This window comes from Cervus elaphus, chromosome 12 (assembly GCF_910594005.1).
Source record: "Cervus elaphus chromosome 12, mCerEla1.1, whole genome shotgun sequence".
NCBI lineage: Eukaryota > Metazoa > Chordata > Mammalia > Artiodactyla > Cervidae > Cervus > Cervus elaphus.
The window spans coordinates 86,805,053-86,820,236 of record NC_057826.1 but is presented as its reverse complement, the minus strand read 5'-3'; the positions used below and the strand labels follow the sequence as shown (position 1 = coordinate 86,820,236).

Here is a 15,184-nt window from a genome sequence, read left to right as displayed (position 1 = left end):
TGGGAGGGCTCACGTGCCCCTTGCTTTCTAGGAGCATCTACAATGCAGCCGCTTGGTACTATCACCACTGCCAGCATAGGATGCCCATCGTTATGGTGACAGAAGATGAAGAGGCAATTCAGCAGTATGGAAGTGAAACAGAAGGAGTGTTTGTGATTTCCTTCAAGGTATTTCCAGCTGGGGGGGTGTGTGTGTGTGTGTGTGTGTTCACTTCCACAGTGGTGCTCATAAGCCTCTGGATCCCTTTGGCAGTACAGAAAAGGGAAAATAAAGAATGAAGACTTTAAGAAGTTCCATGTCTTTATCACTCTCCACCTAATTAATCTTATCTTTGGAAAATTTGGGCAAACTCCCTGTGACTGTAAGGCCTACAGTTTCTAAGACTGCAGACCAGTAAACCCCTACTGACAGTGAACACATGTTTAGAGTTATAACAATAATAGTAGTAGTAATGATAATAAGTTGAATCTTATAAAATTGCCAATATTCTGTTGTTTTTTATTTACAAAATGGCAGTTTTACATGGTTCTACCTAAAAATAATAGCCAGCATTTATCTATGCCAGGCACTGTTCTGAGCATATTATTTCATTTACTTCTAACAACCCTTTGAGACAGGTGTTAGTATCCCCATTTTATCGGAGAGGAAACTGAAGCCCAGAAAGTTGCTAAAGCAACTTGCCCAAGGTCACAGAGAGAAAGTGATAGAACTGGGATAAGAACCCAGGCAGTCTGACTCCAAAGCTCTTAATCACTATGCTCTGTTGACTCCAAAACTGTTTTGCTGAATATACACAAAACATAGTTTTAAAGGTCAGTCTTCTTTTTCTACTGTTCCACTGTCCCTCACACTTCTTTGCTTGTGACCTTGGGCGTGGGTCAGTAAGGGTAAAGGGAAGGGTGACCTGTGATACTACTTCTGTGAAGGCTGTTGGACCAGCTTGGTGTCCATGTAACAGACAGGAGCGGCATTATCAGTGACGGTTTTTTGAGCTTTCTGACCAACACAGTCCTCCTATTTCTTAGGTACCTTTTTGGAGAATAGGATGCCTGTTAATCTCTCAAAAGATTACTGGCCACTTCTGCCTGCCCAGTTGGTCGATCAGGTTTCAATGGTGAATATTGTTTTTTGATTCAGAAACTGGAATGAGGCCCTCCATTACCCCTGTCAGTTTACAAAACGTCTAGTTGGATTTTGAATTGTAGATCCTATAAAGGTTCCCATGTGCATGTATTGCTAAAGATTTGCCAATAGAATTTTCTTGGCCCTGCTATAAAGAAAAAGTGTTCTGACATGCCAGAAAAATCCAGGGGCGCTGGATATTAATGGCAGTGTCACTTATTTTTTCTGTTGCAATACATCATGTCTTGTTCCTGCAGAGGACAGTTGACTAAAATTACGTTTTTCTACTTTTTGTGAAAATTACTTTTCTCTGTAGCCCAGTAGCATAGGTACAGTTTGATTTTGTATAGCATTTCCTAAGCAAACTGTGTAACCGAGGGCTTTATAGCAGTGTATGATAGCAGATAAAAAGAGATACTGTGAAGTTCAGATGAGCAGGAAGCCCAGAATCTTCTGTGGAGACTTGAAGGTAGGTTGGAAGGAGTGAGGACAATAAACTCCTCTTGAAAAGTGAGGGCATGTAGCCTGGATACAGGAAGTAGATGAAGCACAGGCAGCCTCGCCACACCAGTCTCCTCTAGGTGGTGACCTTGCTGTCTTATCTAGGGCCTCTCTGCAAGTTACACCAAGAAGTACAATAATACTCAGTAATGTTCTACTTGGAGGGGACCCTGACACTTGTTTGGGAATTATGTTTCATACTAGGTCATCACATTGATAGAGTGTCCCCACAAGTGTCTCCACATGAATATTGTGACTCTTATCTGTATAGTCACAAAAGAAGATGTGGTCCTCAGGGAGTTTATGAGGCTGGAAAGCCTAACACCAAAGAGCAGAAACCTCTTTCCTCCTCTCTGAGCATCGGAGATTGCCTGTAGGTTGAGGGAGGGGAGACTCTGTCTTATTATACTTTACTCCTCACCATTTTTTGCCAGGTTATTTAGATTTCTTATAAATCTCAAGCATTTCAAGATGAAAAGAAAAAGTGCACATGTAGGAGCTTTTCCTCTCCATTCACTGGGGTCTCCATTCACGGCAGCAATGAGATCCCTGTAGAGACAGGCAGCCTGGACGTGTGCACATACTTGCATGATTGTGGAGAGTGAGGGAGATCTGAAAATGCAGAGTGATCAGAGGGCAGAAGCATTCCACAATAGGAACAGCCTCCCTCAGTTCCTTGGGCAAGGCTGCCGGGATTAATGAGATGGTAGAAAATGAACCGGTAGCGTGAGGCTTGGGAGGGTACTGCCCATTTAACACCTCTTCAAAACTGCATGCCAGCAGTTCCTATTCAGGAGTTTTCGTAATGCTGCTTTAACGGAATCTTTATCTTCTGACCACGTTTCTCTTGTGCCTTTATTAAATGCAGAACTACCTGGACAATTTTTGGCCTGATTTAAAGGCCGCCCATGAGCTCTGTGAGTCTATCCTTCAGTCTCGACGAGAAAGAGAGAATGAGAGTCAGGAGAGCCACGGGAAGGAGTACCCAGAACATGTACCCCTGGAAGTGCTAGAAGCCGGCATCAAGTCTGGGCGCTACATCCAGGTGAGGGTGGTGATGGAGAGTCAGCACAGGGCCAGCCAGCGTGTTTCCTTCTCTTCTTTATTAGGTCCTGTCCCAGGCCTCTGATTTCAAAAGCTGTCAGCAAGATGGCCTCAGTAAGCCAGAGTCGCCAATGTTCAAGGTGATGTGGGAGTCCCCTCCGCAGGCATCACCCTTGGGTTTGGAGCCATTCTCTAGTGTTCTTAATTAGGTTACGTACTGAGCATCACACGGGTAGCCTTTAAATGCCTCCCATGGGCTTCCTGGGTGGCACAAGTGGTGAAGGAACCACCTGCAAGTGTAGGAGATGTAAGAGATGCTGGTTCGATCCCTGGATCAGGAAGATCCCTGGAGAAGGACACAGCAACCCACTCCAGTATCCTTGCCTGGAGAATTCCATGGACAGCGGAGCCTGGTGGGCTACAGATCATAGGGTCGCACAGAGACAGACACGACTGAAGTGACTTAGCATGCACGTCCCTGGGAAAGAGAATATATTTTTGCATTAAGGTCTGGAGGTTTGGCAGAATTGTAAAATTGTTGAAATTTGGCTTCCTCATGCCTTTCCCATTTTCCTGCCCCTTTCAAGTGTGTCTGTGTGTTATCTCAGGACCCAGGACCCAAATACTATCAGGGTCTTGAGAGGAAATCAAGATTATTATTCAGATTTCAACAGTTCTTTGTGCTTTACTCTGTGTATGTGCGTGCCTGTGTGCACGCGGGCAGGTTTATCACATGTAAATCTGTGCATTTACCACCACAGTCAAGATACAGAACTGTTCTGACAAATATCTTACATACAGATTTTTATATAGATTTAGGCTGAACCTACCACACTAAACTCCCTCCCTAAAGTATAGGGTTTTTTTATATTATTATTTATTTATTTGCGGGATCTTTGACCCTTGTTGTGACACGTGAGATTTTTAGCTGTGACATGTGAACTTTCAGTTGCAGTATGTGGGATCTAGCTCCCCGAGCAGCATTTGAACCCAGGCCCCCCTGCATTGGGAGCAAGGAGTCTTAGTCACTGGACCATCACGGAAGTCCCTGAATGTGGGTGTTTAAAAACTATATCTGTTGGAGAGGCTAATGCTTCCAACTGGTAATGACGTTTACAGCATCCCTGAGAGGATATTTTGGGGAAGAAGATATTGTAAAGATTGCTCCTCACTTAGATAAGATAAATCGTAGCACTTAACAACACTTGGTACAGCTAAGAGTAGGTCAAAATGATGGTACATTCTCTGGAGAAAATAAACATTGGTGATGAATTATTCTTCCTAAAGAAAGGGATCATAAACCTTATAAGAATATAATGGGGATATTTTCCTAAAAGTTTTGAGCTCTACCTTTTGGAGGTTAAAACAGACAGGGAAGAAGCTTTTCATATTGATTTTGATTTTAGGGAACTCTGAACGTCAACAAGCACAGAGCCCAAATGGAAGCTTTTGTTCGACTTCAAGGAGCCAGCAGTAAAGATTCAGGTTCAGTATAACCTTACATGAATTTCCAGACTGCTTTTTTATTCTGAAATTACACACCGAAGGAAGCAAAGTTGAGATTGTCACTCCATATGAGCCGTGTGAGATATCCTCAGATACGCTGGTTGTGTGGGGTCATGGGCTGTGTTTTTTTTTTTTTTCATCCCTAGCTTTTTTGTCTATAATTTCTGATTTTTTGGTAATGACTCTAAAAAATGGTAATGGCTACTATTTTCTTGAGTGCTTCCTATGTATCAGACACTATTCTAAGCACTTAAAGTAGGTATTGTTATTGTCTACTGCCTTTTACACATGAAGAAATTTAACAACAAAGAAGCAAAGTAACTACCGGGTGTACCAGGATGGTGCAGCTGGTAAGCAGTGGGGCTGAGCCTGTGAGGTTTTAAGACATTGTCCTGTACTGCATCAGTGAGCTTTATTGCCTCATTGGAGTCTTTTAAAAAGTAACATAGATGAAAAACTGTGTGAATAAATTGTATCATAGTAGAGTGCCCTGTTAGTTCTGCAGTGACAGGGTGAGGCTGGAGGAGAGTGAGAAGCAGTGGCTTTCTCCAGGCTTCTCATCAGGCTTCTAGTTCTGTAGTATTTGCAGTTCAACAGCCTGCTGACCGCTCCCTGGCCGCGTGGCCCCTGAAGGTATGGGGCCGAGTCCCAGTGTGGGCTGACCCTGTCTCATGCAGGGAAGCTACCTTAAAAGACAGTTGAGGGACTTCCCTGGCAGTCTAGCGGTTAAGGCTCTACACTTCCAGGGCAGGGGATGCAGATTTGATCCCTGGTTGGGAAACTAAGATCCCATATGTCAAGTGGTGGGGCCAAAAAAAAAAAAGATGGTTGGGGGTGGCTTTATGAAAGCACATTATACAGCATGGCCTAGAAGCAGCGTCTCTTCCTTCCTAACCTGCAGAGCAAAAGTTTGCCTTGTTTGACTTCATCTTTGAAAGGAGGGAGCTTTTATTTGCAATAATGCTGATTAGATCTTGAACGGATTATGTTTGAAGGGCCTCACCGGTGTGGTCTTCCCCTTGGCTTTATGGGGTTTCTCTGTGCTGCTCCCCAAACAGATCTCATCAGTGACATCCTAATCCACGGGATGAAGGCTCGAAACCGCTCAATTCATGGAGACGTGGTGGTTGTCGAACTGCTCCCTAAAAGTGAGTGGAAAGGGAGGACCGCCGCCCTGGGCGAGAGTGACGGTGACGACAGGGCCCCGGGCGAGGCCCCGAGCGAGCCCATGCCCACAGGTGAGCCCACCCGAAGGCTGCCCGGCGTCCGAGGGGGCTGCTGTTTCCTCCCCTTAGTCTGGAAATACTGCAATTATTGACATATGATATCGTCTCTTTTCCTACATTATCAGTTTCCCGTCTCTGCAAGTTATTCTCATCAGCACCCAAATAGGCTATAATATGTCTCACCTTAAAACAAAATTAAAACCCTCTTAGGTCCCACATCCTCTCCAGCTATGGCCGTTTTCTCTGCTTCAGTTTCTGGCGAAACTCATTGAAAAGGGAATTCTCTCTCTTCTCTCCAGTTCCTCTCTCCCTGGTCTCTCCCCAAACCACAACGTCCAGGCACCACCCCTCCTACCTCTTGTCCTTTGTCAGAGTCACCGGGGACCTCACTGCCCACAGGCCTCGACACCTAGAACCTGCCAGCAGCATTTGGCTGGCAGAGCACTGCCTCCCCTTCGGCTGCTGGGCTCTTCTCCTCCGCTGGTGGATTCCTCCTTACTCCTTTGCTGGTTCTTGCCTGCCTTACTGTCCTCTCGGGTGCACCCGGCCTCCTCTCTGGAGCCCTCCCTCTCTGCAATCTCTCCCCAGGAGCTGCCCTCCGATCCTCTGACTGTCTCTCCAGCCCAGACCCCTTCCGCAGCCAGTTTTGTCTACTCAGTCGTTTGACTGGCCTCCTCCCCTGGATGTCTTAACAGGCACCTCAAACTTAGCACACCTAATAACAAACTCCTGATTTCTGCCCCCACCCCCAACCTGTTTCTCCGGAGAAGTCAATGGCACCCCACTCCAGTACTCTTGCCTGGAAAATCCCATGGACGGAGGAGCCTGGTGGGCTGCAGTCCATGGGGTCGCTAAGAGTTGGACACGACTGAGAGACTTCACTTTCACTTTTCACTTTCATGCATTGGAGAAGGAAATGGCAACCCACTCCAGTGTTCTTGCCTGGAGAATCCCAGGGACGGGGGAGCCTGGTGGGCTGCCGTCCATGGGGTCGCACAGAGTCAGATACGACTGAAGCGACTTAGCAGCAGCAGCAACCTGTTTCTCTCCGACTGTTCCCCATCTCAGTAAATGGCCAGGCTGTTCTTGCAGTTGGTCAACCCAGGACCTTGGAGCTATCCTCACCTTCATTCACGCATCAGCATGTGCTGTCCATGCTAGCTCTAATGCGTGGTCTGGATCCAGCCACTCCTGCCCTCTGCCACCTGGCTCCTAAGTCAGTGCATTCAGACCTCTGGTGGGATTTTCCCGACAGCCGCCTCCCTGGCCTCCCTGCGCCTGTCCTTGCTCCCAGAGAGTCTTCTCTACGAGGGAGCCACAGTGATCCTTTCAAAACCGTCAGGTCCTGTCAGGTCTCTGCCAGGATAACCAGCTTGTCCATTACCGCCTGAGAAACAAGCTTTCCCCAAAGCTTCTCACACCTCCTTTCCTCACTTCAGGTCTCTGCTCAGAAGTCACTTCATGTAAAATAGCTGCCACTCTGACCCTTCATCCCTCCTGGCCACCTTACGCTACTCTGCATCTCTTACCAGTCCTCACTGTCCCACATATTTGCCTCCCACCCCCACAGACACCCAGACTGGAGTGTAATCCCCAAGAAGTCAGGGACTTTGTTCTGATATAGCTGTATTCCCTACTAGAACCTAGAACAGGGCCTCATCCCTAGTAGGGGCTCCATAAATACTTGTGAAAAGCAAAGATAGCACTTTCAACTATTACACTTTGTCTTTTCTTGACTTCAGTCTGTGCTGATTAAAAGTTTTACGTACCAGACTTATGATTTGTATACTTAATAATGTTGAACCAAATGATTTTGGCTGGTAGGAAAATGCAAGACAGTGAAAATGCACAGCAGAGGCATAGGTTTAAAAAAGTGAAAATCAGGGACTTCCCTGAATCAAGCAGTTCAGTGGTTAAGACCTCATGCCTCCCTGGCAGGGGGCATGGATTCAATCCCTGGTCAGGAAACTAAGATCCCACATGCCATGCAGTGTGGTCACAAAAAAAGAAAAAAAAAAAAATGGTGAAAATCATTGACTTTTCCCACATACCTAAACCTGAGATTGGTGAAGTAAGGGCCAAAGAGAAAGTGGGAATAATGGCTTCTAAAAGTCACACCACAAAATAAAAGGTGGGGGGCGGGGCATACTGACAATGTTTATTTTAAAAATTACCTATCTTAAAAAAAAATGATCCATCCTTCTTAGAAGGAAGGCAAATGTTTGCATCTCTCAACTTGTGTGGATGTGCTTGAAAAAATTGGATGTCGCATTTCCTGTTTTCTTCCTCGCTGCTGAGCTGGTCAGAGTCCAGTTAGGTGACACCTTACCAGTGAAGGCTTTCTTTTGTTTTGTTTTCCCAAAGGCAGAGTGGTAGGCATCCTTCAGAAGAACTGGCGGGACTATGTGGTGACATTTCCGTCCATAGAAGAGGTCCAATCACAGGGCAAAAATGCTCAGAAAATCCTAGTTACACCTTGGGATTACAGAATTCCCAAAATCCGAATCAGCACTCAACAAGCAGAAGCCCTCCAGGTACCTCCTCTCCTCGCCTCTTGTCTCTGCCAGCTTTTGAGCAGTACCAGGAAACGTTAACTTCTTTGCATAAGAAGGGATAAATTATTGATGGCATGTGGCATTCCGAGATCCTGTTTTCTAAAATTCTAAATATATAGAACCATCTATTAAGTAGTCCTTGGTTAATAAAGGAAGGCCAGAGAGAGACCGTCCTAGAAAGAGCTGTGCACGACAGCTGGAGAACACATTCATTATCCAGCTGTCCAACACAGAAACTTCCAGTAGATACACTTTGCCAGTGCTAACAAGCTTTCTTCCAGCAAGTGATACAGAAATACGATTGCTCTGCCCTGTGGGGATGATATAGCAGTGCTTCACAGAATCGATTATCCATAAAGGAACAGAGCCCCGGAGAGAAGACATAAACAAGAAAGTTAGAAACTAACCTTTACTGTGGCAAAGGGTGTGGGCATCCCCCCATCCGATTTGCCCGTGTTCTGTGGTTTGTAAGTGAGACGCTGAAGCAGGATGTCCCCAGCCTGTAACCTGCTCGTCGTGTGCCTTTCCATCCTGAAGCCTCACTTGGGCTCTCAGGCCAGGTGCAATAGCTGCTTTCCGTACCCGTGGTGTGCTGGAACACGGGGCAGTGAGGTTCAGTTCACGCTGATAACCTTCTTCCCACCAGAAGATGTCTTGAGAAATTAGAAAGTAACTCCAAAACACGCAAAAATTGAAATGTTTTGTTCTGAAATTTAATCTGGGCTGTGCATAGTTGGGTTTTTCCCTTGGGCTGCATATATTAACTAGAATGTGTCACAGTTGGCTATCTTCTCAAGCTTCCATCTGCACCCCACTTACTTGGTGCGGAGAGGTAATGCCTCCCTTCAAAGCACTGGGCTAAGCATTTACCTACCATCTGGCAATTTAGTAAAACAGGAAGAACCCCAGAAAGGGAAAAAAGGAAGATGGTTATCTGTATTAATAAATTGGCCCCTCTCTATGGAGCTCAATGCTGTTTATCCCTTGTTTGTTAACTGACCCACTTAGCTCCTGACACCAGGTTCGTGTTTCCCCCTCTCTGTGCAGGACTTCAGGGTGGTCGTGCGCATCGACTCCTGGGAGTCGACATCCATGTACCCAAATGGACATTTCGTGCGTGTTCTAGGAAGAATCGGAGATCTGGAAGGGGAAATTGCCACCATCCTGGTGGAAAACAGCATTTCAGTGGTCCCCTTCTCAGAAGCTCAGGTCAGACTTCCCCCAGTCCTTTGGCCTGATAAAAGACATTTTCTACTTTTTTGTTTGTTTGCCTTTGTTGTTGTTCTGTCAGTAAGAAAGAAAAATTTTTGTACTGTGTAACAAACTGCTATCTAAACCATAGCTAATGGAAAAAGTTCACTCCTCTTAAACTCTGTGTTTGAACTAGATTGAAGTCAGCTTCAAGTGCAGTTAGTTTGTTACAGCCTCATGGCTCTCAAATTTTTACATTTTCCAACTGTGCTAACAAATGGTATGTCAGTATCTTCCTGATGTAAGTATGCATCCATCCCCCGTGATTACATGGGTACCTAGTTGTTACAGACTCATTGGGCTCTGCTCCCTGTCTTGATCATTCAACCAGAGGCCTGCAGAAAGCTGTAGGAAGCAGCTTCTTGGGTATACATCTCTGACCCATGGGTCAAAAAAATCATGCTCATTATGAAACCATTTTTGTGACCTTTACGGAAAACAAAAATTGTGTGAACATAAAGCATCAGCTATTTGCATCAGGTTATGATCTGTTAAAATCCTCATAAATCTTGTTTATTATTCTTGCATAGCTATATTCATAGTGCACACAGGCTATTTTTTGCTTCTTTCATTTAAAATTATTTCTATGTGTTGACATAGCCTACTTATTTTTAATAATGATGGCAAATTACTCTGTATTGATGTACTCTAGTTTGCTTAAGCTTTCCTCAGTTGTTGAGCATCTGGGCTTTTTAATGTTTCAGTATTATAAAAGATGCTACTTCAAATGTTTCATAAGCCTCACTTTTTTTTTTTATCTTTTGATCATTTTCTTTGGAATGTAATACTTAAAGTGAGATTACCAAGTCAAAGGGCATAAAAAATATAAATAGCTTTTGCTGTGAATTGGCAGCTTGTCCTCCAGAAAAATTGGGCCAGTTTGCATTGTCATCAAGAGCATATGGGTGTTCTTATTTTCATTATAATTTTTGACAGAATAGTAACTATAATAGTAAAAATACTTTAGAATATCTTACATTATTAAAATTTTATGTTTAACATTAGTATCTCGAAATCATTTGTTGACTTGTTTTGACAGCTTAGTGAAAAAGTTGGAACAAAATAAAACATGAATTAGACTTCATAGGACTAGAATTCTTCCCTTTTAGCCTACTTAACTGCAAATTGATGGCTTGAATAGGTAATAATGCAGAAAAAAAAAAAAGCCCAAGATTGATCCTGCTTTAAAAAGGGAATATGCTTTTAATATCTGGGACATGTTGATTTTTTCCAGGGCTTGACTTGAATTAAAAGCTCAACTACATTTAAACAAATGGATCATTTGAAAATGGGGTAGATATTGTGCTATTTATAAGCCACCCATTCATTCTTGCTTCAACCCTCACAACTAAAGAGACTGTAAATTCTCTGGAACATTTCCTGTCAGACTGTAGAGTCTTCAAGGGCATGCAGATTGTGTCTTTCCTATTGAGTCCCGACTTCCCAGAGCCTCACACGGTTCCTGACACGTGTCAGGCACCTAATAAATAATTATTGCTCAAAAGAAACAAACATAGGTAGAAGGTAGGGAATAATGAGGGGTTTCCCAGGTGGCACTAGTGGTAAAGAATCCGCCTGCCAACGCAGGAGACATAAGAGCCTCGGGTTCAATTCTTGGGTCGGGAAGATCCCCTGGAGAAGGAAATGGCAACCCACTCCAGTATTCTCGCCTGGAGAATCCCATGGGCAGAGGAGCCTGGTGGGCTACAGTCCATGGGGTCACAAAGAGTCGGACACGACTGAGTGACTTAGCACACGCACACGATGAGTAATGAATGGGGTTTCTCTGCGGTCACATGGAGAATGTTAGAGAGTTTTTATGGAAACTTCTGGTGCGTGAATTGCTGAATCTTGGGTCTCTACTTGTACAGATGTGTGAGATGCCAGTCAACACACCGGAAAATCCCTGGAAGGTAAGTTCCCAAGAGGAACGAGAACGTAAAGACCTGAGGAAAACCCACCTGGTGTTCAGCATCGACCCCAGTGGCTGTGAAGATGTGGACGACACCCTCTCGGTCAGAGCCTTGGATAACGGCAACCTGGAGCTTGGAGTCCACATTGCAGATGTGACGCACTTTGTAGCACCACACTCTTATATTGACATTGAAGCTAGGACAAGGTAATGCTTTCAGAAGTCAGCACTAGGATTGTGTGTGTGTGACTATAACGTCTTCTGCAACTGTGCTAGGTCACTTCAGTCGTGTCTGACTTTTTGCGACCCTATGGACCGTAGCCCACCAGGCTCCTCTGTCCATGGGATTCTCCGGGCAAGAATACTGGAGTGGGTTGCCATTTCCTCCTCCAGGGGATCTTCCTGGCCCAGGGATCAAACCCAAGTCTCTTACTTACATCTCCTGCATTGGCAGGTGGGTTCTTTACCACTAGCGCCACCTGGGAAGCCCGTGCTAGGTTCAGATTTTTAAAACCAAAGATTTCACAATTGGGAACAGGCCTGAAGATCCTTCCGGGGGGGGTAAAAAAAAAAAATTTGAAGTCCACTTCCGTTTTTCCTTTAGAAAAGTAGTATCTTGATCAGTTTACCTTTCCATTATTTATTTTTTTGGCTGCTGTGGGCTTTCTCTAGTTGGAATGAGTGAGAGCTACTCCCTAGTTGCAATGTGCAGGCTTCTTGTTGCAGTGGCCTCTCTTAAGGGAGGTTGCAAGGGCTTAGTTGCCCCATGGCATGTAGGATCTTCCCAGATCAAGGATTGAACCTGAGTCCCATGCATTGGCCAGTGATTCTCAATCACTGGACACCAGGGAAGCCCCTGCCTTTCCTTTTTTAACGAAATCTTTTCACATGCTGTACCCTACAGGGAAATGGGTTAAATTTTTTCATGTAGTAATATCCTATTTTATATAAATACTGGATCATTACACTTTTTCTTACACAACCACGATTTGTGCCACTCTTTCTGTCTCTTTTATATCAATGGAAGAATATTCAGCCCAAAGCGGTCTCACTTGGAAAAGTGGGAACACAGGAATAGCTTTGTCGCCCAGTCTGCTGCACTCTATGAAAAAGCAGCAGCCTTGGGGAACTGGTGCTGAGCTCTCGGCCATTTCCACCGCAGCCTGTGCCGCCAGCAGGTCTGCCTCTTGCTGCTGAAGGTCACGGACCTGCGTGTGTCGTTCACAGGGCCACCACGTATTACCTAGCGGACCGTCGCTATGACATGCTGCCCGCCATCCTCAGCGCTGACGTGTGCTCCCTCCTGGGAGGCGTTGATAGGTGAGTTTGTTCATTTCTCTTACTGTCAGAACTTGTCTTGGTCCTTCTGTGGTGGCTGGTGCTTCTTGCTCCTGGCCTCTTCCTCTTTCTAAGCTACTTTCCCACCGCCCTTCCCACCCCTGCTTTCCCCCCCAATCCTCTGTTTGGGGGCAGCTTTATTTCTCTCACCTTCCTTTCCCTTCCACCCGTCTTTTCTTTTTGTCTTCTTTCCTTCTGCCTAGCTGGGAGTCTGCTTCTTCCTCTTGTTGACTTTTTAAAGTCAAAGTCTCAGAACAAATGTGTGTCACTTTGTACATATATGTTCCCTGTTTGAGGCTGTTTTTCACAAGGATCATGAACGTAGGGAGTTTTGTGTTTATTTGTTGTAATTAAAGTTTATATCTGTCCGTGAAGCTGACAATTCACACCTTCCAAAAGATCTTTAGGGAAAGGCTCCCACCTGCCACTTCCCATCAGTTACCAATTTCTTATGTATTTTTCTAGATACAATGCTGTAACAAAAAAGCACTCTGTTTTCCACCTTCCGATGTGGGGAAACACCCAGTTCTTCACTGCTGCCTCTTTCTTTCCAATAAGTCTCCTTTGTCTTTACAGAGAGCACGTTACATCTGACACTGCTCGCCACCAGCCATGTGGAGGTCTTTCTCCACACCAAGCTATTCTCTGCAACACCAGCTGGGTGTCCTACAATTTAATTCAGTTCTGATGCTATCTTCCCCAGAGATGGCATCAGGTTCCACAGGGTAAGGGCTCAGTCTCACACAACTGTCCCCTACTCCCCAACTTCAGACACTATCACAGGCCCAGATTGTCACCGTGCTTCTGACTGACCTGCTGTAGATTAGAGCAGGGGTCCACAACCCCCAGGCCATGGACTGGTACCAGTTAGGAACCAGACCTCGCACGTTAGGTGAGCTGTGAGCAGGCAAGTGAGTGAAACTTCATCTGTATTTACAGCCACGCCCCATGACTCGCGTTCCCACCTGAGCGCCACCTCCCGTTAGACCAGTGGTGGCGTTAGATTCTCATAGCACGAACCCTACTGCTCTTGGCTCATCCCGAGACCATCCCCAGTCCACCCCTGGTCTGCGGAAAAACTGTCTTCCACAAAATGGGTCCCTGGTGCCAGAAGATTGGGGACCACTGGATTACAGGCTTCCACTACCCACTCCTTGCACTTTAGATGCCAGTTGAAAGTCCACATTGTTACCTGTACTTCTGACCAACTGGCTATAAATCAGAGATACCCAGACCTCCTCCTCAGGTTCAATTAATTGTTAGAGCAGCTCTCAGAACTCAGGAAAACAATTTACTTATGTTCACTGTATAAAAGTGTATGATAAAGGATACAGATGAACATCCAGGTGAAAGAGTTGTGTAGGGCAAGGTATGTGGAAGGAACACAGAGCTTCTAGGCCAGGGGTGCCAGTCTCCCAGCACCGCCGTGTGTTCACCAACCCAGAAGCTCTCCAACCTCACCCACTGGGGATTTTATGGACGCTTCATCACATTGGCAGGCTCAATTAGTAACTCCATTTTCAGCCCTTCTCCTCTAGAGAATGAGGGGCAGGATTGAAAGCTTCTAATCATGACTTGGTCTTTCTAGTGACCAGCCTCATCCAGGAGCCCACCTCATTAGAACAAGACATGCATGTCCCCGAGGAAATTACAAGGGTGTCAGGAGTCCTGTGTCGGGAGGCAGGGACAAAGACCAACATGAGTTTTCTGTTATGTCACACACTGATGCTCATGTTTGGACATGTGGCCTTTGTCATAAATATGGTGACCACATATATACTCTTCAGACCTTGCTTCTTTTTTAACTTAACAATGTATCTTGGAGATCACTCCATAATTAATAATAGTTCTCTATCTAGGGAAATTTGGATTGTTTCCAAGCTTTTGCTATTATAAACAAAACTGTAATGAATTACTTGGAATATAGCTCATTTCACATTTTTAAAAGCACAGTATCTCTGGAAGATAAAATCCTAGAAGTGGAATTTCTGTGTCAAAGGGTATATGCATTTGTGTTTAAAAAGCAAATCGCCTTCCATAGAGGTTATACCAATTAGGTTCTCTGTCAATATATGAGAGTACTAATTTCCCCACAACCTTGCCAACACAATATATTGTGTTTTTTTCTCTTTGCCAATTTGATAAATGAACATGGTATCTTAAAAAAGTGGTTTTGATTTGCATTTTTCCTTCTATGAGTAAAGTCACTTTTTCTGTATGCCTAACAGTCATTTGTGCATCCTGTTCTGTGAACTCTTTCATGTTTTTTGCCCCTTTTTCTTTTGCTTTCTTGATCTATTAGTAATTGGTATGTAAGAGCTCTTCCCATCTTAAGAAATTAGCTCTGTTTTTTATGTCAGTTGCAGATGTTAGAGTGATGGTGGTAAAGTTGTTCTTTACTAAGTGAACTTTTTGCTCATGAACCTGCCATCAAGACTGATATCCTAGTTCAGTGTTACCTAGTAGCATTCGAAAGGCTTGACTCCCCTTTGCTGGAGAACCCAGTAAACTTAACTCTAATTCTGTCAGTGCTGTGCTGTTCTCAGGAGCATGGAGAACCGTCAAGTTGGGCTTGCAACTTGTACGTGTGAACTCATTTCAGATTTGCTCAGAGGTCCACAGAACCTTGCCTGCTGCTGCTGCTGCTAAGTCACTTCAGTCGTGTCCGACTCTGTGCGACCCCATAGACGGCAGCCCACCAGGCTCCGCGGTCGCTGGGATTCTCCAGG

At 45.0% G+C, this 15,184-nt stretch overlaps 1 protein-coding gene across 1 annotated transcript in view; it reads left to right on the top strand.

Moving 5' to 3' along the window:
* Positions 1 to 15,184, top strand: part of DIS3L (DIS3 like exosome 3'-5' exoribonuclease) — a 32,953-nt gene that overhangs the window by 12,307 nt on the left and 5,462 nt on the right. Inside the window, exons 4-11 of the mRNA XM_043920173.1 lie at positions 32 to 167; positions 2,492 to 2,668; positions 4,074 to 4,152; positions 5,232 to 5,411; positions 7,764 to 7,933; positions 9,002 to 9,163; positions 11,077 to 11,324; positions 12,345 to 12,437. Of these exons, the coding sequence (XP_043776108.1) occupies positions 32 to 167; positions 2,492 to 2,668; positions 4,074 to 4,152; positions 5,232 to 5,411; positions 7,764 to 7,933; positions 9,002 to 9,163; positions 11,077 to 11,324; positions 12,345 to 12,437 (1,245 nt within the window). The remainder of the gene's footprint in view (positions 1 to 31; positions 168 to 2,491; positions 2,669 to 4,073; positions 4,153 to 5,231; positions 5,412 to 7,763; positions 7,934 to 9,001; positions 9,164 to 11,076; positions 11,325 to 12,344; positions 12,438 to 15,184) is intronic.